The sequence below is a fragment of the Entelurus aequoreus genome, linkage group LG27, assembly GCF_033978785.1.
Source record: "Entelurus aequoreus isolate RoL-2023_Sb linkage group LG27, RoL_Eaeq_v1.1, whole genome shotgun sequence".
In the NCBI taxonomy this organism is placed as follows: domain Eukaryota; kingdom Metazoa; phylum Chordata; class Actinopteri; order Syngnathiformes; family Syngnathidae; genus Entelurus; species Entelurus aequoreus.
In genome coordinates, this window is record NC_084757.1 from 33,440,396 (window position 1) to 33,468,333 (window position 27,938).

The 27,938-nt window shown below is 39.8% G+C and overlaps 2 protein-coding genes across 6 annotated transcripts in view; both read left to right on the top strand.

Moving 5' to 3' along the window:
* jade3 (jade family PHD finger 3) overlaps positions 1-7,719 on the top strand; it is a 42,028-nt gene extending 34,309 nt beyond the window's left edge. Inside the window, exons 10-12 of the mRNA XM_062039306.1 lie at positions 611-1,075; positions 2,761-2,878; positions 6,346-7,719. Of these exons, the coding sequence (XP_061895290.1) occupies positions 611-1,075; positions 2,761-2,878; positions 6,346-7,130 (1,368 nt within the window). The 3' untranslated portion in view covers positions 7,131-7,719. The remainder of the gene's footprint in view (positions 1-610; positions 1,076-2,760; positions 2,879-6,345) is intronic.
* Positions 7,720-11,494: 3,775 nt separating this feature from the next.
* plcxd1 (phosphatidylinositol-specific phospholipase C, X domain containing 1) overlaps positions 11,495-27,938 on the top strand; it is a 32,848-nt gene continuing 16,404 nt past the window's right edge. For 3 of the 5 annotated variants that reach the window (XM_062039307.1, XM_062039312.1, XM_062039308.1), the window contains exons 1-2: positions 18,465-18,609; positions 18,787-18,840. The gene's annotated coding sequence lies outside the window, so the exon portion shown is untranslated. Of the gene's footprint in view, positions 11,636-18,464; positions 18,610-18,786; positions 18,841-23,043; positions 23,085-27,938 lie in introns of those variants that run through there. The other 2 variants (XM_062039310.1, XM_062039309.1) reach the window with 2 other exon arrangements.

Here is a 27,938-nt window from a genome sequence, read left to right on the forward strand (position 1 = left end):
CCTCTTACGTCATTGACAGCGATCGATAGCACTTCGGCTTTGACTGCCCGTCGCTGGAAGGATACTTTGTCTTTGAGAGCTGCCGGAATCTGAAGAAAGCGATTATTGTGTTTATTTTTGTACAGGCGCGAAACAGGACAGTCACGTGCAGGTTAAGGACCCCCGGCAACTTTGTGATTTTATTGGACGCAGTCCCGGAAGTAAATGAGGGGGGGGAAGGTTTTTGTAGAGAGAAGACATTTGGCGTGACAGCGCCACATATCAAAAAACATGATTCTTAGGTTCAAAGATAGAAAACTAGCTCAAATGTTAGCGCGCTAATACAAGAGACATTAGCATACTTCCAAGATGGCGCCATGTATTAAAAAACATGATTCTTAGGTTCAAAGATAGAAAACTAGCTAAAATGTTAGCACGCTAATACAAGAGACATTAGCATACTTCCAAGATGGCGCCATGTATTAAAAAACATGATTCTTAGGTTCAAAGATACAAAACTAGCTAAAAAGCTAGCATCAAATGTTAGCGTGTCAGAAACCGCTCCTCTGGTTTGACTTTTATTTTGGCGGTGTCCCAACTATCACACTTCCTGTCTCCTGGCCCCTCCCAGTGCTCGGTGAAGAACTGCACCACCCCGTTCCACGTGACCTGCGCCTTCGAGCACAGCCTGGAGATGAAGACCATCCTGGACGAGGGCGACGAGGTCAAGTTCAAGTCCTACTGCCTCAAGCACAGCAAGCCCAAGGCGGGCGAGCCGGGTCTGGGTCTGAGCCCGGCGCGGCCCAAGGCGCCCTGCGACTCTGCCAAGGTGGGCCAGCGGGCTCAGCGGCTGCAGGAGCTGGAGGAGAAGTTCTACGCCCTGGTGCAGCCCGACGAGGTGTCTCGGGCCGTGGCGCTCTCACAGCGTCTGGTGGACTTCATCTACCAGTACTGGAAGATGAAGCGCAAGAGCAACTTCAACCGAGCCCTGCTGGCACCCAAAGAGGACGAGGAGAACCTGGTCCTGCAGCCCCACCAGGACAGCATCCACACCCGCATGCGCATGTTCATGCACCTGCGCCAGGACCTGGAGAGGGTGAGAGACACCTTCTCCTGATTGTTGTGTGATTGTTGTTGTGCTGCAGGTGAGGAGGACGAGTGTGATTATTGTTGTGCTGCAGGTGAGGACAAGTGTAGTTGTTGTGATGTAGGTGAGGACGAGTGTGATTGTTGTTGTGCTGCAGGTGAGGACGACGAGTGTGATTGTTGTTGTGCTGCAGGTGAGGACGACGAGTGTGGTTTTTGTTGTGCTGCAGGTGAGGACGACGAGTGTGGTTGTTGTTGTGCTGCAGGTGAGGACGACGAGTGTGGTTGTTGTGCTGCACGTGAGGACGAGTGTGATTGTTGTTGTGCTGCAGGTGAGGACGAGTTTAATTGTTGTGCTGCAGACGAGGACGAGTGTGATTGTTGTTGTGCTGCAGGTGAGGACGACGAGTGTGGTTGTTGTTGTGCTGCAGGTGAGGACGGCGAGTGTGGTTGTTGTTGTGCTGCAGGTGAGGACGACGAGTGTGGTTGTTGTTGTGCTGCAGGTGAGGACGAGTGTGATTGTTGTTGTGCTGCAGGTGAGGACGAGTTTAATTGTTGTGCTGCAGGCGAGGACGAGTGTGATTGTTGTTATGCTGCAGGTGAGGACGAGTGTGATTGTTGTGCTGCAGGTGAGGACAAGTGTGACTGTTGTGCTGCAGGTGAGGACAAGTGTGACTGTTGTGCTGCAGGTGAGGACAAGTGTGACTGTTGTGCTGCAGGTGAGGACAAGTGTGACTGTTGTGCTGCAGTTGAGGACGAGTGTGATTGTTGTTGTGCTGCAGGTGAGGACGAGTGTGATTGTTGTTGTGCTGCAGGTGAGGAGGACGAGTGTGATTGTTGTTGTGCTGCAGGTGAGGACAAGTGTGATTGTTGTTGTGCTGCAGGTGAGGACAAGTGTAAATGTTGTTATGCTGCAGGTGAGGAGGACGAGTGTGATTGTTGTTGTGCTGCAGGTGAGGACGAGTGATTGTTGTTGTGCTGCAGGTGAAGAACGAGTGTGATTGTTGTTGTGCTGCAGGTGAGGACGAGTGTGATTGTTGTTGTGCTGCAGGTGAGGACGACGAGTGATTGTTGTTGTGCTGCAGGTGAGGACGAGTGTGATTGTTGTTGTGCTGCAGGTGAGGAGGACGAGTGTGATTGTTGTTGTGCTGCAGGTGAGGACGAGTGTGATTGTTGTTGTGCTGCAGGTGAGGACGAGTGTGATTGTTGTTGTGTTGCAGGTGAAGAACGAGTGTGATTGTTGTTGTGCTGCAGGTGAGGGCGAGTGTGATTGTTGTTGTGCTGCAGGTGAGGACGAGTGTGATTGTTGTTGTGTTGCAGGTGAAGAACGAGTGTGATTGTTGTTGTGCTGCAGGTGAGGGCGAGTGTGATTGTTGTTGTGCTCCAGGTGAGGACGAGTGTGATTGCTGTTGTGCTCCAGGTGAGGACGAGTGTGATTGCTGTTGTACTGCAGGTGAGGACGAGTGTAATTGCTGTTGTACTGCAGGTGAGTACCAGTGTGATTGTTGTTGTTGTGCCGCAGGTGAGGACCAGTGTGATTGTTGTTGTTGTGCCGCAGGTGAGGACCAGTGTGATTGTTGTTGTTGTGCCGCAGGTGAGGACCAGTGTGATTGTTGTTGTGCCGCAGGTGAGGAACCTGTGTGATTGCTGTTGTGCTGCAATTGAGGAACCTCTCTGATTGTTGTTGTGCTGCAGGTGAGGAACCTGTGCTACATGGTGAGTCGCCGAGAGAAGCTGAAGCTGCTGCAGAGTAAAGCCCAGGAGCAGATGTTCAACCTGCACGTCACCCTCATGAGCCACGACCTCTCTGCAGGTGAGCTTGCATCTTGACACTTAGCATTTTAGCATGCTAGCTTTGTAGGTGCACACTTCAGTCATAAAGTGTACTTGATGCATGCTAGCAATTTCAACTAATGCTACACCTCAGACTCATGTACAGTATTCTGCTGCTTGATACAGGTTACAGTTAGCATTTTAGCATCCTAGCTCCTTCCTTTTTTTAAGCTAATTTAGCAGGTACTGATAATGTCATATTTTGGGATTTCATTAATGCTAACTGTAAGCATGCTGTTGTTAGCTCATATTTTTGCTACTTGATGCTATCTGGCCAGCATGCTAACTGTTAGCATTTCAGTTCAGCTTTGGTTCGTCAACATTCGCATGAAATTTCTACCGAAACAGTATTTTCAGAGTGTATATAAGCTGTAATCACTAAATTTTATATATTTATTTTCCGATATATTAGAAACACCTGACTATAAGTCGCAGATATAAACGTTGTGAAATGAGTTATTTACACAGAAATATTTTATGTTTATTTTTGCATAACTTAATTGTATCCAAAAAGGGCAGTAAAACGGCGGATCGAACAAAACAAAAGTCACGGACTTTGTGAGGAATTTGTGAAACTGAAACAATACTAGAAATGTCCGATAATATCGGCCTGCCGATAAATGCGTTAAAATGTAGTATCAGAAATTATCGGTATCGTTTTTTTTATTATCGGTATCGTTGTTTTTTTGTTTTTTTTACACCCATTCACACTCATTCACACAAAAGGGTTGTTTCTTTCTGTTATTAATATTCTGGTTCCTACATTATATATCAATATATATCAATACAGTCTGCAAGGAATACAGTCCGTAAGCACACATGATTGTGCGTGCTGCTGGTCCACTAATAGTACTAACCTTTAACAGTTAATTTTACTAATTTTCATTAATTACTAGTTTCAATGTAACTGTTTTTATATTGTTTTACTTTCTTTTTTATTCAAGAAAATGTTTTTAATTTATTTATCTTATTTTATTTTTTTAATTTATTTTTTTAAAGTACCTTATCTTCACCATACCTGGTTGTCCAAATTAGGCATAATTATGTGTTAATTCCACGACTGTATATATCGGTTGATATCGGTATCGGTTGATATCGGTATCGGTAATTAAAGAGTTGGACAATATCGGATATCGGCAAAAAGCCATTATCGGACATCCCTAAACAATACTATAAAGAATGCCGTCTTACGTCAATAATACGTAAATGCGTTAGCATATTAGCTAATGCTAACGACGCTAGCTCGTGCAGAAATGCATGAAAACACTCCTTCACACATGGGATGTTTTAGTAAGTAAGAATAGTTTTAGTTATATCGTAAAACTTACATTGCTTGGAGTGACAAATGAAGAATCCATTGGAGTAGAAACGCTATGGACGGCCAAAGCACGGAACGGCACCTCTACTTCCGGTTGAAAGCTCGGTCTAAAAAGATCGCAATGCAGTGAGCAAACTCATCCAAAAAAAATGGCGCGGTAGCACAAACAATAACACACCTTGTTTTTTTTTCTTTGCATTATGGCCGTCAGTGAAGAACAATCTATAAATAAGCCGCCGGGTTCAAAGCGCAGGAATAAAGTCCAGGATTTATTTTGGTCACATTTTATTTATGAAACAAAAACCTCACTATGTGGCAGAATAAGTGTAAAAAAAACTGCATTAAAAAAATGTAATTGCAATTTTTTCAACGTATTGTTACTATTACTTATTTATATCCAGTTATTCTTTACAAGTGGAGTTTTATGGGGGTATTAATGTCAATCCAAATAATGATTATGAACTTTGCATTGTTGCTATTTTTTCAATGTATTGTTACTCTGATCTATTTTACTTGTTTATATCAAGTTATTCTTTTAAGTGCAGTTTGGCTGGCACAATAACTAAACAGTATTAATGGTGTCAATCCAAATAATGATCATGAACTCTGCTTTGTTGCTATTTTTTCAATGTATTGATTACTATGATCTATTTTACTTGTTTATATGCAGTTATTCTTTAAGTGGAGTTTTGCTGGCACAATAACTAAACGGTATTAACCTCTTAAGGCCCAAGTTGTTTGTTTACATGCTTTTTTTATTTCTCTTTGCTATTTGGGCTTATTGGACCCTAATTAGAATAAAAACTAAGAATCATCTTTTAGTCCATAAGTACACAAACTTCATGTTTAGTGACACGCTAATTCTTATTTTTACACTTTTTTCCCCCAAATTCCATTGTATGTTACACTCTTCTGACACCACCAGATGGCAGTATAAGTGTCCACATAAGTGGCCATAAGACCCCAATTCAGCAGTGTACACAATTTTTGAAATAAGAGCTAAAAAGTGCTATAAAGAATGCCGTCTTAGGGACGGTATAGCTCGGTTGGTAGAGCGGCCGTGCCAGCAACTTGAGGGTTGCAGGTTCGATCCCCGCTTCCGCCATCCTAGTCACTGCCGTTGTGTCCTTGGGCAAGACACTTTACCCACCTGCTCCCAGTGCCACCCACACTGGTTTAAATGTAACTTAGATATTGGGTTTCACAATGTAAAGCGCTTTGAGTCACTTGAGAAAAAGCGCTATATAAATGTAATTCACTTCACTTCACTTCACTGTCCATGCATGTGGCCACTAAGCCTTTAGAGCAGGGGTGTCAAACTCATTTTAGATCGGGGGCCACATGGAGAAAAAAGTACTCCCAAGTGGGCCGGACTGGTAAAATCATGGCACGATAACTTAAAAATAAAGACAACTTCAGATTATTTTCTTTGTTTGAAAATAGTACAAACACATTCTGATATTGTACAAATCATAATGTTGTTTTTTTTGTTTTTTTCAATTACCTATTGCGGTTAATAGTATATATACTTTATTTGTCGTTATTTTTATTTTCTGAATAAATTGTGATAATGTTCATCAGTCAACTCATTGGTGTTAATTTTCAATCTATCAAGATACAAAACTTATATCAAAATCAAATGACAGTATGTTATATATGTAGTTTGATCATTTTCTTTGACTGATGTACTAACATAAGTGGTTTATTTTGTACATATGTAGCATCCTCTACAAAGATACAGAGAATTGCTATTGCGACATCTAGTGGACACATTTAGAACAGCTGTTTCTCTCATTCAAAAATTTCAGGTACATTTTTGTACTTAGCAAACTCATCCCGCGGGCCGGATAAAACCTGTTTGCGGGCCTGATCCGGCCCTCGGGCCGTACGTTTGACACCCCTGCTTTAGAGGTTTTAATGGTGTCAATCCAAATAATGATCATGAACTGTGCTTTATTGCTATTTTTTCAATGTATTGTTACTATGATCTATTTTACTTGTTTATATCCAGTTATTCTTTAAGTGGGGTTTTGCTGGCACAATAACTAAACGGTATCAATGGTGTCAATCCAAATAATGATCATGAATCGTGCTTTATTGCTGCTCACGTTGTGTTTGTGTGCCCCAAGGCCTGGCCGCGTGCGTCCCAGTGGAGAGTCTCCTGTTCCGGCCTCCTCCCAGGATCACCTTGAAGCTAAAGATGCCCAAGTCCTCGGCTTTGCCCGCCTCCAAGTCCGCCAACGGGCCTCTGTGCCCGGACAACAGCGGGAACGTCGCGGAGCGCCCCAGCGAGGGCTTGGGCCAGGGCAAGCCGCAGCTGCACGGACACGCCCACAGGGAGGAGCGGGCCAACGGGCGCCTGGCGGGCTCGGCGTCGGGCGTCAAGCCGACGGGAAAACCGCTGACGCTGCACGCCGCGCTCCACGGCCACTCGTCCAACGGCAGATCTGAACAGGAGCGAGCCAACGCCAATGGCGTCTCGGAGAAGGCGGTGGCCCAGAAGGACAGCTCGTGTCAGACCCCCGCTGAGCCGGGCGCTCCCAAGCAGACTTTGGACAAGGGCGCTTTCGGCAAGTCTGCCATGGAGCACTTCGGCAGGTCCTTCAAGGAGGCCACCATGAACTTGGTCCGCACCACGGAGGACCTGCGGGCCTCGGACAAGCTGAGCCGGAAGGAGAGACTTTGGCCCAAGGCCGTGTCGGAACACCAGGCCAACAACACCCGCCTGTGCCACGACAGCGACGGCTACTGCCCAGACCTGGAGCTCAGCGACTCCGAGCCCGAGGCCAAGGGCAGGCACCGGCGCCAGGCCGGCCAGCCGCCGCCACCACCACCGGACACGGCGAGGAGGAGAGGGGGCGGCCAGAAGGGCGCCGGGCGCGGCAAGCAGACGCTTGGCCGCGTGCAGAGGTGACGGCAGATTTTGGTACTTGGCACAACTTTCTACCCAACAGTCACACGGGACCGTGGCCTCCGTTTGTACTTGGCACAACTATCTACACAACAGTCACATTGGACTGTAGCCTCCGTTTGTACTTGGCACAACTATCTACACAACAGTCACATTGGACTGTAGCCTCCGTTTGTACTTGGCACAACTATCTACACAACAGTCACATTGGACTGTGGCCTGTTTGTACTTGGCACGACTATCTACACAACAGTCACATTGGACTGTGGCCTGTTTGTACTTGGCACGACTATCTACACAACAGTCACATTGGACTGTGGCCTGTTTGTACTTGGCACGACTATCTACACAACAGTCGCACGGGACTGTGGCCTCCGTTTCACCTGCCAGCCTCTTCTAAAAGCTGCCTTTTGGAAAACCCTTTGAACCTGGCTGGTGGACTTCTTGTCGCCATGGCAACAGCAAATCATTGACAGTTTATGGAACACTAAAACCTGGTCAGACCCGGTCCTGTGTGCGAGGACCACCTTCTGGCCGAACCAGTCGTCACACGTTGGCTGCCTTGACTTTTGATAATAAACCAGCAACTGTTTGCATGTTTTCTTCTTCTTTACATCCCACCCTCGTGCATTCTGAAAACACTTTCACAATAAAACTAAAGTGCAATAAAAGAGCGAACCGGTGAAATTTAACCAAAAAAAGTTGTAATTTTGCCATTCTTTAAAACTCATTGCTTAAAAAATAATGAATCTAAATCAGTGTTATGAATTACTGACATATTCAAAGCTCTAATTACTTCACATCAAATATTACACTTTGACATATTTTCTGTTTGCCATAAATAAAGTTTTATTTGACAAAAAGGGCATGAAACAGAAAAGTGATTTTTAGGTCCAAAGATACAAAACTAGCTAAAAAGGTAGCATAAAATATTAGCATTCTAATATAAGAGACGTTAGCATACTTCCAAGATGGCGCTACGTATCAAAAACCATGATTTTTAGATTTAAGGATACAAAGCTAGCATAAAATGTTAGCATGCTAATACAAAAGACGTTAGCATACTTCCAAGATGGCGCTACGTATCAAAAACCATGATTTTTAGATTTAAGGATACAAAGCTAGCATAAAATGTTAGCATGCTAATGCAAAAGACGTTAGCATACTTCCAAGATGGCGCCACATATCAAAAACCATGATTTTTAGGTTTAAAGATACAAAACTAACGTAAAAGCCAGCATAAAATGTTAGCGCGCAAAAATCCTCACATTTATTGGTGCAATAAATACATCTTGTTTTAGGTCAAAACATCATAATTGTGTAAATAAGTACATTATATACTTGTACAAGGTACTTTTTTGAAACCTTTATTTTGTTAGCGCCGTCAGACCGGACGTGACACACCGTGCCATTATTGTGAAGGCAGGAAGTGTGTTGCGCTGTTGTCCAGTTCCTGATTCGGATGACCTTGCGTGGGTGTCCCTAATGGAGTGACCACATACTGCCGTCAAAACAGAAGGAACACCAAACTTAAGAAGTATTTGGACTGGACACTAGGGGGCAGTGTTGCTACAGTCAACTCCAAACATAAAACTTATATGTTTCAGTTAAACTTCTTCCACCAAGGGCCCTTACTGAAAAGTCAAGTATATATACACACACATCTATATATATATATATATATATATATATATATATATATATATATATATATATATATATATATATATATATATAGATGTATATATATATATATATATAGATGTGTGTACACACACCTTTTTTTTTATTATGAAAAATTTTAGAGTTATTATATATATTTAAAGACACAATGTTGGATTAATAAGAATACTATTATTAGTTATTAGTGTAAAAAAGTCATTTTTTTTCAATTGTTAGCTCTTTTTATTACATTTTTACTGTTTTTCCCCATGTAAAAATAAAATGAAATAATAATAATATAATTGTGTAACTGCATAATCTAGTGTTTTAAAAAGTCTGCCTGTACAAAAATATTCATGTTCCTTTGCACATTTAACAGTGTTTATTATGGCTGTTGTAATTTTAAAAAGTAATTCATAAGTTAGTATTATTGAATTTTTAATGAATTAACTAAACTTTGTTTATATTTATTTTTTATTTTGAGAATTTGTAATATTTTAGATCAGGGGTGTGTAAACTTCTTTTACCAGGGACCGCTTATTGAAAAGTCAAGTATGTTGGGGACATTTTGATGATTTTTTTATTATAAAAAATGTTAAAAACAAATATTATATATATTTAAAGACACAACTTTGTGTTATAGGTGACTAAGAATACCATTATTAGTTATCAGTTTAAAAAAGTATTTTTTTTTCAATTCTTAGCTCTTTTTGTTACATTTTTACTGTTTTTCCCCATGTAAAAATAAAATGAAATAATAATAATAATATAATTGTGTAACTGCATAATCTAGTGTGTTAAAAAGTCTGCCTGTACAAAAATATTCATGTTCCTTTGCACATTTAACAGTGTTTATTATGGCTGTTTTAATTTAAAAAAAAGAATTCATAAGTTAGTATTATTAAATTTTTAATAAACTAACTAAACTTTGTTTATATTGAATTTTTATTTTGAGAGTTTGTAATATTTTAGATCAGCGGTGTGTAAACTTTTTTTTACCAAGGACCGCTTACTGAAAAGTCAAGTATGTTGGGGACATTTTGATGATTTTTTTATTCTAAAAAATGTTACAAACAAATATTATATATATTTAAAGACACAACTTTGTGTTACAGGTGACTAAGAATACTATTATTAGTTATTAGTGTAAAAAAGTATTTTTTTTTTCAATTCTTAGCTCTTTTTGTTACATTTTTACTGGTTTTCCCCAAGTAAAAATAAAATGAAATAATAATAATAATATAATTGTGTAACTGCATAATCTAATGTGTCAAAAAGTCTGCCTGTACAAAATATTCACGTTCATTTGCACATTTAACAGTGTTTATTATGGCTGTTGTAATTTTAAAAAGTAATTCATAAGTTAGTATTATTGAATTTTTAATGAATTAACTAAACTTTGTTTATATTTTATTTTTATTTTGAGAGTTTGTAATATTTTAGATCAGGGGTGTGTAAACTTCTTTTACCAAGGACCACTTACTGAAAAGTCAAGTATGTTGGGGACATTTTGATGGGTTTTTTTTATTATAAAAAAATGTTAAAAACAAATATCATATATATTTAAAGACACAACTTTGTGTTAGGTGACTAAGTATACTATTATTAGTTTTTAGTTAAAAAATGTTTAAAAATAAATAAAAAAAATGTGTTGCTCCCTTTTTCTTACATTGTTACTGTTGTTTTTTCCCCAAGTAAAAAATAAAATAAAAATAATAACCACATGATTATGTAACTGCATAATCTAGTGGGTCAAAAAGTCTGCCTGTACAAAAATATTCATGTTCATTTACAGATTTACCAGTGTTTATTATGGCTGTTGTAATGTTTTTAATTTATTCACAAGTTAGTATAATTTTATTTTTAATGATCTTTGTTCATATTTTAAGTATATTTTATTTTTATTTTGATCAGGGGTGTGTAAACTTATTTTATTTACCAAGGACCGCTTACTGAAAAGTCAAGTATGTTGGGGACATTTTGATGCTTATTTTATTATAAAAAAAAATTTTAAACAAATTATTAGGTGACTAAGTATACTATTATTAGTTTTTAGTTTAAAAATGTAAAAAAATGAAATAATGTTTTGCTCTTTTTCTTACATTTTTACTGTTGTTTTTTAAGTATATTTTATGTTTATTTTGAGAGTTTGTAATATTTTAGATCAAGGCTGTGTAAACTTCTTCCCACAGAGAAAAGTACCGAAAAGTCAAGTATGTTGGGGCCCTTTTGATATTTTTTATTATAAAAAATGTTTTAAAAGATATAATATTTATGTAAAGACACAACTTTGTGGTATAGGTGACTAAGAATATTATTATTAGTTAAAAAATGTATTTATTTTTTTCTATTTTGTGCTTTTTCTTAAATTTTTACTGTTGTTTTGACAGAAATGTTATCATTTGAAAATACACAACTTAGGGATATTTGCACAAAGTATCGATCTCGGACCGGTATCGCCGATACCAAACCGAGTTTCCCGCCGGATAGAAAACATCACTCCGAAGTGTTGTTGCGCGGCGCCGGCGTGTTTGCGGAAAAGGTCGACTTTGTACGACCTGTGTCATGTCTTTAATGCACAGCACGAGCGCGATGACGTCATTGTTCTTGATGATGTCACAATAAAGTGCAGGGACTGAGACTACGCGGCAAGGCTGCGTGGGAAAGCCTCCTTCAAAAGAGATTCTTAACATCCCATACTCCTCGTTGCAGCGGTTCTAGGAGGGGGCACGTCTCGCCACAACACCGGCTCCCATTTAGGGGCGAGCTGCCACGAACGCGTCGTCTATCCGCCGTGCGAAGCGTCTTCGAAGCTACTACTCATCACCACCATGGCGTGAAATCAAGTAAGTTTTGTCCAAGTATCGTTATCACTGGAGGACTGGAGGGAAAGGAATGGTTAAGCTAAAGCTTCAATGTAAAGTGATCGATCCAGATGTCGATACAATCGATACCTACTGTAATATCAGTATATAAACGATACTAAAGTGATGAGATTGATATATATATTTTTTTCTTTTTTTCTTCATGTTTTGGGTTATTTTTGTCATTTTGAATGAAATGAGGCACATTGTCATGTTAGCACCCCGACTCCCGACAGTCATGCAGAGTTTGTCGCTTCCTCCATGCTTCCTCCAAACGAGCCGTTGGGAACTTGCACAATTTGTGACATCAGCGGATTATCCATATAAGGTAAAGATTTGCCCAAAGTGCTTTGCGCGAGTCCGCAGTCCGACGCTGTCGTTCCATGGGTGTCCAAACTTTTGACAGTGGGGGGCCGCATACTGAGAAGTGAAAGTATGCGGGGTAGAGATGTCCGATGATATCGGGCTGCCGATAAATGCTTTGAAATGTAATATCGGAAATTATCGGTATCGGTTTCAAAAGTAAACTGTATGACTTTTTAAAACGCCGCTGTGTACACGGACGTAGGGAGAAGTACAGAGTGCCAATAAACCTTAAAGGCACTGCCTTTGCATGCCGGCACAGTCACATAATATCTACGGCTTTTCACACACACAAGTAAATGTAATGCATACTTGGTCAACAACCATACAGGTCACACTGAGGGTGGCAAGAGGTTCTGGGTATTTGTTCTGTTGTGTTATGGTGCGGATATTCTCCCGAAATGTGTTTTTCATTCTTGTTTGGTGTGGGTTCACAGTGTGGCGCATATTTGCAACAGTGTTAAAGTTGTTTATACGGCCACCCTCAGTGTGACCTGTATGGCTGTTGACCAAGTATGCGTTACATTCACTTGTGTGTGTGAAAAGTCGTATATTATGTGACTGTGCCGGCACGCAAGGACAGTGCCTTTAAGGTTTATTGGCGCTCTGTACTTCTCCCTACGTCCGTGTACACAGCGGCGTTTTAAAAAGTCATACATTTTACTTTTGAAACCGATACCGATAATTTCCGATATTACATTTTAAAGCATTTATCGGCCGATAATATCGGCAGTCCGATATTATCGGACATCTCTAATAATTACTGTATAACGTTCACTCATTTCCACACTTAAATAAGAATAGCAGACCAAATTAAACGTTACACCAGGTGTGACAAACGTACGGCCCGAGGGCCGCATCAGCCCCGCTAACAGGTTTTATCTGGCCCGCGGGATGAGTTTGCTAAGTATAAAAATGTACCTGAAATTTTTTACCTGGATAGATTGAACATTAACACCAACCTACTGATCTCATGTAAGGAAGGGATAGTAGTTCGTTTAGAGTTGGGACACGATGGACGGATTCCGGCCAGAGAATTCTACTCAGTGGCCTAGTGGTTAGAGTGTCCGCCCTGAGAACGGTAGGTTGTGAGTTCAAACCCCGGCCGAGTCATACCAAAGACTATAAAAATGGGAGCCATTACCTCCCTGCTTGGCACTCAGCATCAAGGGTTGGGATTGGGGGTTAAATCACCAAAAATGATTCCCTTGGCGCGGCCACCGCTGCTGCCCACTGCTCCCCTCACCTCCCAGGGGGTGATCAAGGGTGATGGGTCAAATGCAGAGAATAATTTCGTCACACCTAGTGTGTGTGTGACAATCATTGGTACTTTAACTTTAATCATATTTATTGCTGAAAGGTGGATGACACTTGTGGGCAATTGTGGTTTGTGTGTGTGAGTGTGTTATTGGTGTGGTATTTAGTTGTCAACGCACACAAGGCTGGCTGCCACCATTGATCGAAAACGGGCTGTTCTGACAAAGACGTGCTTAAAGGGGGAAATGACGTCACAGATTGAATTACCAAATTAAAGGCCTACTGAAATGATTTTTTTTTTTATTTAAACGGGAATAGCAGATCCATTCTATGTGTCATACTTGATCATTTCGCGATATTGCCATATTTTTGCTGAAAGGATTTAGTAGAGAAAAATCGACGATAAAGTTCGCAACTTTTGCTCGCTGATAAAAAAAAAAGCCTTGCCTGTAGCGGAAGTAGCGTGACGTCACAGGAGCTAGTATTCCTCACAATTCCCCGTTGTTTACAATGCAGCGAGAGAGATTTGGACCGAGAAAGTGACGATTACCCCATTAATTTGAGCGAGGATGAAAGATTCGTAGATGAGGAACGTTACAGTGAAGGACTTGAGAGGCAGTGCAGGACGTATCTTTTTTCGCTCTGACCGTAACTTAGGTACAAGCTGGCTCATTGGATTCCACACTCTCTCCTTTTTCTATTGTGGATCACGGATTTGTATTTTAAACCACCTCGGATACTATATCCTCTTGAAAATGAGAGTCGAGCACGCGAAATGGACATTCACAGTGACTTTTATCTCCAAGACAATACATCGGCGACACACTTAGCTACTGAGCTAACGTGATAGCATCGTTCTCAAATGAAGATAGAAACAAAATAAATAAACCCCTGACTGGAAGGATAGACAGAAGATCAACAATACTATTAAACCATGTACATGTAACTACACGGTTAAAAATTCTCAGCCTGGTAAGGGTTAAAAATGCTGTTGCTAACGACGCTAAGGCTAATTTAGCAACTTAGCAACCGGACCTCACAGAACTATGATGAAACATTAGCGCTCCACCTACGCCAGCCAGCCCTCATCTGCTCATCAACAGCCGTGCTCACCTGCGTTCCAGCGATCGACGGCGCGACGAAGGACTTCATCCGTGGGTTTGGCGGTAAGCATCGGCTAGGCGTAGTAAGTAGTCCTTGTTGTGTTGCTGTAAGTATTGTACTTAGCCGCTAATACACCGATCGATCCCACCTACAACGTTCTTCTTTGCAGCCTCCATTGTTCATTAAACAAATTACAAAAGATTCACCAACACAGATGTCCAGAATACTGTGGAATTTTGTCAAAGAAAACAAGAGGCTTTTCTATCGGGTCCGATGGGGTCCAACCATCATTTTGTGACGTCACGCGCATAAATCATATCCAAAGGAGTTTTTCAACCGGAAGTGTGGCGGGAATTTTAAAATGTCACTTTATAAGTTAACCCGGTCGTATTGGCATGTGTTGCAATGTTAAGATTTCATCATTGATGTATAAACTATCAGACTGCGTGGTTGGTAGTAGTGGCTTTCAGTAGGCCTTTAAAGGTTGTTCACTACTTGCTGTACATATCCTACCAAGTCAGACCTACACTGTTTCAATGTCCATTTCTCTGATGATGCAATTGTTGATGACCAAAGTGCTGATATCAACCAAACCTAAACCCCTTGCCCCAACCCCCTCCACTTCCTACCCCCCGGATTGTAAATAATGTAAATAATTCAATGTATATACTCTGATGATTAACTTGTGTGATGACTGTACAGTGTTTCCCATAAACTGCCATGATACCTGTGGCGGTGGGGGCGTGGCTATGGGCGTGGTCACCATGACATCATCGAGTAATTTGCATAATTTACTACAATGATATGATTTTCTCTAAAAAGGCTCAAAAATGTATACTTACTAATTAATAATAACAGTTTTGTTTTAAACAACCATCCATCCATCCATTTTACAATATAATTACAACACTTTATGTACATATTTATATACAGATTTGAACAATAAGTTATCCACTGAAATATATTTATTAATTGTGGTTCTTACAAAAAATATATCTTATAAAATATAAAAGCTAAAATGTCTCTTAAAGCTCTGCCCCTTTAATTAGTGCATACTAAATAATTTAACTTTAGCCTACTACTACAACCATATTATTTACCAGCAACATAAAGTGAAACAGAGGCAGAGGTGTCCTGCCACAGTCAGTAACAAATAAACAGAAAACAGTAGTGGTCAAATACAAATAAGGCAACAAGAGAAGTATCCTACACTTCTCTTTTGTAAAGTAAATCTGAACAGCCTATATGGGCATCTACATCAACTATATGATTTGCCTAAAAAGCTGGACAGGACAAAAAAATAAAAAATAAAAAAATTTTATTTTTATTTTTATTTGTGGCGGACGTAATTGTTTCGTTGCAGGCCGCCACAAATAAATGAATGTGTGGGAAACACTGCTGTATTATGCTGATAGCATATATTAGAGATGCGCGGTTTGCGGACACAACCGCGGAGTCCGCGGATAATCCGCGGGTCGGGCGGATGCATGACAAAAAAAATAGATTTTAAATAGATTCGGGCGGGTGGCGGTTGAACCAATTCGAAAATATATATACATAGTTAAATGTTGTTACCCACATACGAAAAACGAGCAGCACTCTTTGAAACAGGCAATTATTCATCAGGCACTGCTGCACGACAAATTTCTTCCCCCCTACAAAAGCCTTCCCCCCATTTACTTCCGGGGCTGCGTCCAATAAAATCACAAAGTTGCCGGGGGTCCTTAACCGGCACGCGACTGTCCTGTTTCGCGCCTGTACAAAAAAACAAAAACAATAATCGATTTCTTCAGATTCCAGCAGCTGTCAAAGACGAAGTATCCTTCCAGCGACGGGCAGTCAAAGCCAAAGTGCTATCCATCGCTGTCAATGACGTAAGAGGAAACATGACCACGGAAGTAAATGGGGGGGGGATTTTGTTGGGTGAAGAAATTTGGCGTGACACAGCACAACACAACAGAAGAAGAAGAAGAAAAAAATAAAAAGATGGCAACGCCGGCAGCAAACCTGGTACGCGACAAACTAAAAAAGGGAATACTAAAGACCAGGGAAAAAAAAAATAATAGTCAACACTTTCTTAATGGAAATGACAATAATATTATAATAATGATAAATAATATTATCACGCATTAATATCTCTTAGCCTCTAATGCGTGGCCAAGAGATATTAATGCGTGGCACGCATTGAATGTCTCTGCTTCTAACCTCACTAATGCCTTGCATCGTCTATATTAGATATATAACAACGGGTGGGTGGCGGGTGGCGGGCGGTTGTGGTTTTGATAAAATGTTAGTTCGGGTGGATGGCGGGTGGATGACGACTTTTGTGATGCGGTTGCAGATGAAATAATTGCCTATTCGCGCATGTCTAGTGTATACAGTGTTTCCCACACATTCATTTATTTGTGGCGGCCCGCCACGAAAGAATTACGTCCGCCACAAATTAAAAAAAATAAAATAAAAATAAAAATATATCCTTTTTTTTTTTTTTTTGTCCTGTCCAGCTTCTCAGGCAAATCATATAGTTGATGTAGATGCCCATATAGGCTGTTCAGATTTAATTTACAAAAGAGAAGTGTAGGATACTTCTCTTGTTGCCTTATTTGTATTTGACCACTACTGTTTTCTGTTTATTTGTTACTGACTGTGGCAGGACACCTCTGCCTCTGTTTCACTTTATGTTGCTGGTAAATACTATGGTTGTAGTAGTAGGCTAAAGTTAAATTATTTAGTATGCACTAATTAAAGGGGCAGAGCTTTAAGAGACATTTTAGCTTTTATATTTTATAAGATATATTTTTTGTAAGAACCACAATTAATATATTTCAGTGAATAACTTATTGTTCAAATCTGTATATAAATATGTACATAAAGTGTTGTAATTATATTGTAAAATGGATGGATGGATGGATGGACGTTTAAAACAAAACTGTTATTATTAATTAGTAAGTATACATTTTTTTAGCCTTTTTAGAGAAAATCATATCATTGTAGTAAATTATGCAAATTACTCGATGATGTCATGGTGACCCCACCCATAGCCACGCCCCCACCACCACAGGTATCTTGGCAGTTTATGGGAAACACTGATATATATTTGTACCGTGAATTGATTAACGTGGACCCCGACTTAAACAAGTTGAAAAACTTATTCGGGTGTTACCATTTAGTGGTCAATTGTACGGAATATGTACTGTACTGTGCAATCTACTAATAAAAGTTTCAATCAATCAATCAAAAAGGCACAGGAACATTACAGAACTGATTAACGGCACACAATAGGCTTTCGTACACCAATGACTTGACTGATGGACATTCAGAAAATATAAATAACGACAAATAAATTACAAACCGCAACATGTAAGTGTAAAAAACAAAGAAACCTAACAACATGATTCGTACATTTGTGCTTGTTCTATTTGTAAACAAAGAAAACAATCTGAAGTTGTCTTTATTTTGAAGTTATCGTGCCGTGATTTTACCAGTCCGGCCCACTTGGGAGTAGATTTTTCTCCATGTGGCCCCTGATCTAAAATGAGTTTACACACCACGCACTAAACCTGCAGAAAATAGTTCTCAGGTTTCTCAATGTTTACATTTCAAACTTTGCACTATTTTCTTACACTTTATGAAGCCTTTCTTACATGTTCCTTCATTTTAAGAGCTCATTGTTAAGTGTTCGATGTGATTTGACTATTTTGTTGACATTGACTGCAGCTGAGATAGGCTCCAGCACCCCCCCCGCATCCCCAAAAGGGACAAGCGGTAGAAAATGGATGGATGGATGGATGTTTGAGCGTTTTCCATGCTTTTGTTGACGTTTCCTTTCCTATCTGTGATAGCTGAGAATATTATAAACAGAAGGTTTTTTAAAATACATTTTTTTACAATCAATATATTTTTCTTCCGGTCTTTTTTCCCATAGGTGATAAAAATATCAATAATTATCGATATCGCCCGGTATAAAAAAAACAAAAACTTAATTGTGATCAATAATTACTCCACCAAGTCAGGCGTGGAGCTAAATGGAACGCAGCCAGCCCCGATCTGCTGCCTGATTGGCTGATGCATGTCACGTGTCGTGCAAAAAAACAAAACACGTCCTATAAAAAGCGATTTAAAGGTCGGCACGTTCGTTGGTCATCTTTGTTTTTTAGTGCTGCTTCAGAGTTTATTGACCAAAAAAAAACACGTTTTAGTGAAAAGGTCAACATTTTATGTACTAAAAAAAGGTTTGTACGAACACGACCTCCTCACTCACGACATTCACACGACGCTTAGAACAGAAACGGAATTATTGGAAGCGCCATGTTAATTTCCAGTGACTTTGAATTACATTAGAATAAGATATTGAACTTTTTTTCATTATTTACCTGCTGTTACTTTTTGTTTTTCCCTCCATTTCACAGCCGGCAAGCCATTTCCGGGTTCTTCGAGGATGACGCACACACATCCTGGATGACGTAAGACGTTTAGGGCGGGAAACGCCATTTTCCACTGATATTCTTTCCAATCCTATAGTTCCGATACCAATACTTCGTCAAATATACCCAATGTGTATGGTCATGTTTAATAAGTACTGTATTTCAAATAATAACATCTCATAGCATAAATAATGCAAGACAGGTGTTTATTTCAAATGTTAATAATAATAATAATACATTTTACTTATAAGGGCGGAAGCGAATAACAATATAGTTCAAGCTAGTACAGCAGAAAAAAACAGGATAAAATCATACAAAATACACAACCATTTGATTTTGAACTTTAAATAAGTAAAATAAAAGGATTAATTAAACAAATTCATTATTAATAAGTTCTATCATAAATAACATGCACGTAATACTCAACAAAAAGCATCCAACATTGCTACATTGCCTCTTTTACAAGTTTATTTACTTGTTTACACCGTGTTGCTCTAAATGATATACATTATCTCAAATAACTAAAGCATGGAGATTCATTTGTGTCTTTATTGCGAAAAACTTTTTTGGGACACTGAATTTATGTAACTTAATTTTGTATTTATTTATTTTTTTACATCAAGTTATGCTGACAATTGTGTTTTAAAAATTCAGTGTAGAAAATAGGTGCAGAAATCGAGGATCGATTGCTTCTGTCTTAATTTACCGGAAGTGGGTCTAGACGAATATTTCTGCACTCAATTTTTTCGTACTGAATTTTTATGCACTCAATTTTAAAACCCTTTATTTTAACAAATTGAAATTTAAAAAACACACATTTCGTTCACAAATGTTCATTAAATGAAATTGTTAACATAATTTGGTTAAAAATATATATTTAAATGCAAAAAATTCAGCCGTCCATCCATCAATTGGGGGTGGGGGCTGGAGTTACATAAATTCAGTGTAAAAAAAAAAGAAGCTTTTGTAATAAAGACACAAATTAACATTCATACTAAAGTATCAAATATGGGGATTAATTTTTGTCATTATTGCAAAAGCTTTTTATTAATTTTTTTTTTACACAATTTATGGAACTGAATTTTTTGCGTTTAAATTTTGGAAACTGAATTTAAAAAAAAAATCAAATTATGCTGACCATTACATAGAAAAAATAATTGTTAGCAAAATGTGTTTGTATAAAAATTCAGTGTAAAAAAAATTCTGTCTTTAAAAAAAAAAATCTGTTTTTTAAATTAAGTGTATAAAAAAATTCAGTGCTTTTGGAATTAAGTGTATAAAAATTCAGTGTAAAAAAATCAGTGCAAAAAGTGTGGACATTTTAATTTGAAAATCACTCTTACTGTATAAATACCTGACATCAATATTTCAGTATCGATCCGCACATCCCAATACTCAACTCCACCATTTCTTGACTGGATTCAAATGGCTAAAAGCAAAAAAAAAAATTTTAATCAGCGTTCTAAAAATATTATAGGTTCTTTCTTTCCCGCTCTTATACAAACTGTCCCCTACTAAGTATTTTGTTTAGCCAATTTTGCTAAAAAACAACAACAAAGAAACCAGTGGAAAATTTGTGCAAAGTTTCGTCATGTCGATTATTAAAAATGATTGAAAAAGGCACAAATGTAACATTGATTGACAAATGAAAGAAAACGTGCGTAATGAAGTAAATAGTTAGAAATACATTATGGAGTATCAAAAGTAATTTTTTTGTTAATGTTACTGTCACATTCTGGTGAGCATCAATGAAGTTGCAGAAGTCATTTTTACCATTTCAGTCACTAAGTTGGCTGCCGTCTCCGGATGCCAACTTAACGAACCAGTCCGAGGTATCATGGCAGTGGAATCAAACACCCAAACAAAAAATGCTGCATTGGTGAATCAGTCTTAGGGATTTTTTACATGAAGAATGATTGCAAAATAACCAACCATAACGTGTTGATATTTTTGGGTACGCGGATCTAGGGCTGGGCAGTATACCGGTATTACGAGTTATATGGGTATATTTGAGAAAGCTTAGTATTAGAAACAATGCTGATACATAATACTTTTGTTATGGACGTTTGCTCTTAGACATCCTGTCTGACCACCAAGGTACAAAACCCAAAAGCAGTGAAGTTGGCACATTGTGTAAATGGTAAATAAAAACAGAATACAATGATTTGCAAATCCTTTTCAACTTATATCCAATTGAATAGACTGCAAAGACAAGATATTTAAAACCTCTTAAGGCCCAAGCAGTTTGTTTACATGCTTTTTTTATTTCTCTTTGCTATTTGGGCTTATTGGACCCTAATTAGAATAAAAACTAAGAATCACCTTTTGATATGACATACTTAGTCCATAAGTAACAAACGTGTACTTCATGTTTAGTGACATGCTAATTCTTATTTTTTACACTTTTTTTCCCCATATTCCATTATATTTTATACTCTTTTGACACCACCAGATGGCAGTATAAGTGTCCACATAAGCGGCCATAAGACCCCAATTCAGTAGTGTACACAATTTTGGAAATAAGAGCTAAAAGGTGCTGTCCATGCATGTGGCCAGTAAGCCTTTAGTTAATGTTCCAACTGAGAAACTACATTTTTTTTTGCAAATAATCATTAACTTAGAATTTAATGGAAGCAAGACATTGCAAAAAAATTGTCACAGGGGCATTTTTACCACTGTGTTACATGGCCTTTTCTTTTAACAACACTCAGTAAAGGTTTGGGAACTGAGGAGACACATTTTTGAAGCTTTTCAGGTGGAATTCTTTCCCATTCTTGCTTGATGCACAGCTTAAGTTGTTCAACAGTCCGGGGGTCTCCCTTCTGCTATTTTAGGCTTCATAATGCACCACACATTTTCAATGGGAGACAGGTCTGGACTACACGCAGGCCAGTCTAGTACTAGCACTCTCTTTTACTATGAAGCCACGCTGTTGTAACACGTGGCTTGGCATTGTCTTGCTGAAATAAGCAGGGGCGTCCATGATAACGTTGCTTGGATGGCAACATGTTGCTGCAAAACCTGTATGTACCTTTCAGCATTAATGGTGCCTTCACAGATGTGTAAGTTACCTATGTCTTGGGCACTAATACACCCCCATACCATCACACATGCTGGGTTTTGAACTTTACGCCTAGAACAGTCCGGATGGTTCTTTTCCTCTTTGTTCCAGAGGACACGACGTCCACAGTTTCCAAAAACAATTTGAAATGTGGACTCGTCAGACCACAGAACACTTTTCCACTTTGCATCAGTCCATCTTAGATGAGCTCGGGCCCAGCGAAGCCGGCGGCGTTTCTGGGTGTTGTTGATAAATGGCATTCGCTTTGCATATTAGAGTTTTTACTTGCACTTACAGATGTAGCGATGAACTGTAGTTACTGACAGTGGTTTTCTGAAGTGTTCCTGAGCCCATGTGGTGATGTCCTTTACACACTGATGTCGCTTTTTGATGCAGTACCGCCTGGGGGATTGAAGGTCCGTAATATCATGGCTTACGTGCAGTGATTTCTCCAGATTCTCTGAACCTTTTGATGATATTATGGAGCGTAGATGGTGAAATCCCTAAATTCCTTGCAATAGCTGGTTGAGAAATGTGGTTTTTAAACTGTTCGACAATTTGCTCATACATTTTGTTGACAAAGTAGATTAATCATTAATTTTTACAGATTGTCCTTCATAATGTTGACAAAGTAATAGGAAGATAAATGACACAATTTGTTACTGCAAATGTCAGCAGACTAAGTAGGAGTCTTTGTTTGTTTACTTACTACTAAAAGATAAGTTGTCTAGTATGTTCACTATTTTATTTAAGGACAAACTTGCAATAATAAACATGTTCAATGTACACTAAGATTTTTGGTTAAAATAACGGCAATAATGACATTTTTTGTGGTCCCCTTTATTTAGAAAAAAAAAAGTATCGAAAGTATCAAAAAGTATCAAAATACATTTTGGTGCCGGTACCAAAATATTGGTATCGGGACAACACTAGCGCATACAGAGTGAGAATTACAGCCTTTTTTACCTCGCTGGCTTATTTTTCCTCACAAGTACTTTAATTAATGAAGGACTGTTTTCTTACACGACAAGGCAGTTACCGTTACCTTCAGTGGAAAAAGCGCTTGTTGGTTTTTGTGGCGACCGACCGTCAATTCCAAGTGGATAGACTCGCTCTACCGGTTCGAATAATACGCCGTAGGGCGAGCCAAAGCCAACACTGACTCACTATTCACTGTTCAGTTCAAATTGAAACACACGGAACTCTAACCCTAACCAGACAGGTGAGTTAGATACTTCTATACGAAGGGTTAATAAATATACCTGTATATGTTGACAATAGCTTATTTCCCATCATGCTTTGCTTGCACTGGTGGTACTCTATATATATATATATATATATATATATATATATATATATATATATATATATATATATATATATATATATATATATATATATATATATATATATATATATATATATATATATGACATGGTTATTGTTCATTGTTTCACCCCCACAGTAGTTATTGTGTGCCTTTGTTTAACTTTAGTTTTAGTTTTCTTAGACTGGGAGTTAAGTTACTAGCAGGGCCGTAGTTACTCATTTGGAGGCCCAAGGCAAACCTCGTTACTGGGGTGCCCCACATAACAAAAACTATATTATGTACAATATACTGCTACCAATAAAGTACCAATGAATTAAAAAGGAGGAGGATACAATAGCTAACAGCAAGCTAGCGCTCCTCAATGTAAACAAATGGGTGGGTCTATACAAACAGACTGTAGTGATACCAAGTACAAGAGCCGTATAGAGTCGATACTACAATGATTACATTGATATTTGTTATTATCACAAAAACTTTTGTTTTCTATTGTTAATAAAGTCAGGAAATACTTCCCTGGACACAGGAGAACTTTAATTACGACAACGTTATTTAGTGTGGTACGACATGTCATTTAGTGTGGTATGACACGTCAGTTAGTGTGGTACGACACGTCATTTAGTGTGGTACGACACGTCATTTAGTGTAGTACGACACGTCATTTAGTGTGTATACGACACGTCATTTACGTGGTACGACACGTCATTTAATGTGGTACGACACCTCATTTACGTGGGATGACACATCAATTAATGTGGTACGACAGGTCATTTAGTGTGGTACGACACATCATTTAGCGTGGTACGACACGTCATTTAATGTGGTACGACACATCATTTAGTGTGGTACGACACGTCATTTAATGTGGTACGACACATCATTTAGTGTGGTATGACACGTCATTTACGTGGGATGACACGTCAATTAATGTGGTACGACAGGTCATTTAGTGTGGTACGACACATCATTTAGTGTGGTACGACACGTCATTTAATGTGGTACGACACGTCATTTAGTGTGTATATGACACATCATTTAATGTGGTACGACACATCATTTAGTGTGGTACGACACGTCATTTAATGTGGTACGACACATCATTTAGTGTGGTACGACACGTCATTTACGTGGGATGACACGTCAATTAATGTGGTACGACAGGTCATTTAGTGTGGTACGACACATCATTTAATGTGGTACGACACATCATTTAGTGTGGTACGACACGTCATTTAATGTGGTACGACACGTCATTTACGTGGGACGACACGTCAATTTATGTGGTACGACACGTCATTTAGTGTGGTACAACACATCATTTGGTGTGGTACGACACCTCATTTACGTGGGATGACACGTCAATTAATGTGGTACGACAGGTCATTTAATGGGGTACGGCACATCATTTAGTGTGGTACGACACGTCATTTGGTGTGGTACGACACGTCATTTAGTGTGTATACGACACGTCATTTACGTGGTACGACACGTCATTTACGTGGTGCGACACGTCATTTAATGTGGTACGACATGTCATTTTATGTGGTACAACACGTCATTTTATGTGGTACGACACGTCATTTTATGTGGTACGACACGTCATTTTATGTGGTACGACACGTCATTTACGTGGGACGCCACATCAATTAATGTTGTACGACAGGTCATTTAGTGTGGTACGACACGTCATTTAATGTGGTACGACGCTTCATTTAGTGTGGTACGACGCCTCATTTAGTGTGGTACGACACATCATTTAATGTGGTACGACGCTTCATTTAGTGTGGTACGACACGTCATTTAATGTGGTACGACAGGTCATTTAGTGTGGTGCGACACATCATTTAATGTGGTACGACGCTTCATTTAGTGTGGTACGACGCCTCATTTAGTGTGGTACGACACATCATTTAATGTGGTACGACGCTTCATTTAGTATGGTACGACACGTCATTTAATGTGGTACGACATGTCATTTAGTGTGGTACGACACGTCATTTAATGTGGTATGACACGTCATTTACGTGGGACGACACGTCAATTTATGTGGTACGACAGGTCATTTAGTGTGTATACGACACGTCATTTAGTGTGGTACGACACATCATTTGGTGTGGTACGACACCTCATTTACGTGGGATGACACATCAATTAATGTGGTACGACAGGTCATTTAATGTGGTACGACACATCATTTAGTGTGGTACGACACGTCATTTAATGTGGTACGACACCTCATTTACGTGGGATGACACGTCAATTAATGTGGTACGACAGGTCATTTAAACAGGTCATTTAGTGTGGTACGACACATCATTTAGTGTGGTACGACACGTCATTTGGTGTGGTACGACACGTCATTTAGTGTGTATACGACACGTCATTTACGTGGTACGACACGTCATTTACGCGGTACGACACATCATTTAATGTGGTACGACACATCATTTAATGTGGTACGACACATTATTTTATGTGGTACGACACGTCATTTTATGTGATACGACACGTCATTTTATGTGGTACGACATGTCATTTTATGTGGTACGACACGTCATTTACGTGGGACGCCACATCAATTAATGTTGTACGACAGGTCATTTAGTGTGGTACGACACGTCATTTACGAGGGATGACACGTCATTTAGTGTGGTACGATACGACGTCATTTAGTGTGGTACGACACGTCATTTACGAGGGATGACACGTCATTTAGTATGGTACGATACGACGTCATTTAGTGTGGTACGACACCTCATTTAATGTGGTACGACACCTCATTTAGTGTGGTACGACACGTCATTTAGTGTGGTACGACACCTCATTTAATGTGGTACGACACCTCATTTAATGTGGTACGACACGTCATTTAGTGTGGTACGACATGTCATTTAGTGTGTATACGACACGTCATTTAATGTGGTACGACGCTTCATTTAGTGTGGTACGACGCCTTATTTAGTGTGGCACGACACATCATTTAATGTGGTACGACACGTCATTTAGTGTGGTACGACACCTCATTTAGTGTGGTACGACACCTCATTTAATGTGGTACGACACGTCATTTAGTGTGGTACGACATGTCATTTAGTGTGTATACGACACGTCATTTAATGTGGTACGACGCTTCATTTAGTGTGGTACGACGCCTTATTTAGCGTGGCACGACACATCATTTAATGTGGTACGACACGTCATTTAGTGTGGTACGACACCTCATTTAGTGTGGTACGACACCTCATTTAATGTGGTACGACACGTCATTTAGTGTGGTACGACATGTCATTTAGTGTGTATACGACACGTCATTTAATGTGGTACGACGCTTCATTTAGTGTGGTACGACGCCTTATTTAGTGTGGCACGACACATCATTTAATGTGGTACGACACGTCATTTAATGTGGTACAACATGTCATTTAATGTGGTACAACATGTCATTTAATGTGGTACAACATGTCATTTAATGTGGTACAACATGTCATTTAGTGTGTATACGACACGTCCGAATCCATGGTTCTCGCCTGGAAAAGGGTGGAGTGCCATCTCCGGGTTGGGGAGGAGACCCTACCCCAAGTGGAGGAGTTCAAGTACCTTGGAGTCTTGTTCACGAGTGAGGGAAGAGTGGATCGTGAGATCGACAGGCGGATCGGTGCGGCGTCTTCAGTAATGCGGACGCTGTATCGATCCGTTGTGGTGAAGAAGGAGCTGAGCCGGAAGGCAAAGCTCTCAATTTACCGGTCGATCTACGTTCTCATCCTCACCTATGGTCATGAGCTTTGGGTTATGACCGAAAGGACAAGATCACGGGTACAAGCGGCCGAAATGAGTTTCCTCCGCCGGGTGGCGGCTCTCTCCCTTAGAGATAGGGTGAGAAGCTCTGCCATCCGGGAGGAACTCAAAGTAAAGCCGCTGCTCCTCCACATGGAGAGGAGCCAGATGAGGTGGTTCGGGCATCTGGTCAGGATGCCACCCGAACGCCTCCCTAGGGAGGTGTTTAGGGCACGTCCGACCGGTAGGAGGCCACGGGGAAGACCCAGGACACGTTGGGAAGACTATGTCTCCCGGCTGGCCTGGGAACGCCTCGGGATCCCCCGGGAGGAGCTGGACGAAGTGGCTGGGGAGAGGGAAGTCTGGGCTTCCCTGCTTAGGCTGCTGCCCCCGCGACCCGACCTCGGATAAGCGGAAGAAGATGGATGGATGGATGGATGGATGGACGACACGTCATTTAATGTGGTACGACACGTCATTTAATGTGGTACGACAGGTCATTTAATGTGGTACGACACGTCATTTAATGTGGTACGACACGTCATTTACGTGGGACGACACGTCAATTTATGTGGTACGACAGGTCATTTAGTGTGGTACAACACATCATTTAGTGTGGTACAACACATCATTTGGTGTGGTACGACACCTCATTTACGTGGGATGACACGTCAATTAATGTGGTACGACAGGTCATTTAATGTGGTACGACACATCATTTAGTGTGGTACGACACGTCATTTAATGTGGTACGACACCTCATTTACGTGGGACGACACGTCAATTAATGTGGTACGACAGGTCATTTAGACAGGTCATTTAGTGTGGTACGACACGTCATTTGGTGTGGTACGACACGTCATTTAGTGTGTATACGACACGTCATTTACGTGGTACGACACGTCATTTACGTGGTACGACACTTCATTTAATGTGGTACGACATGTCATTTTATGTGGTACGACATGTCATTTT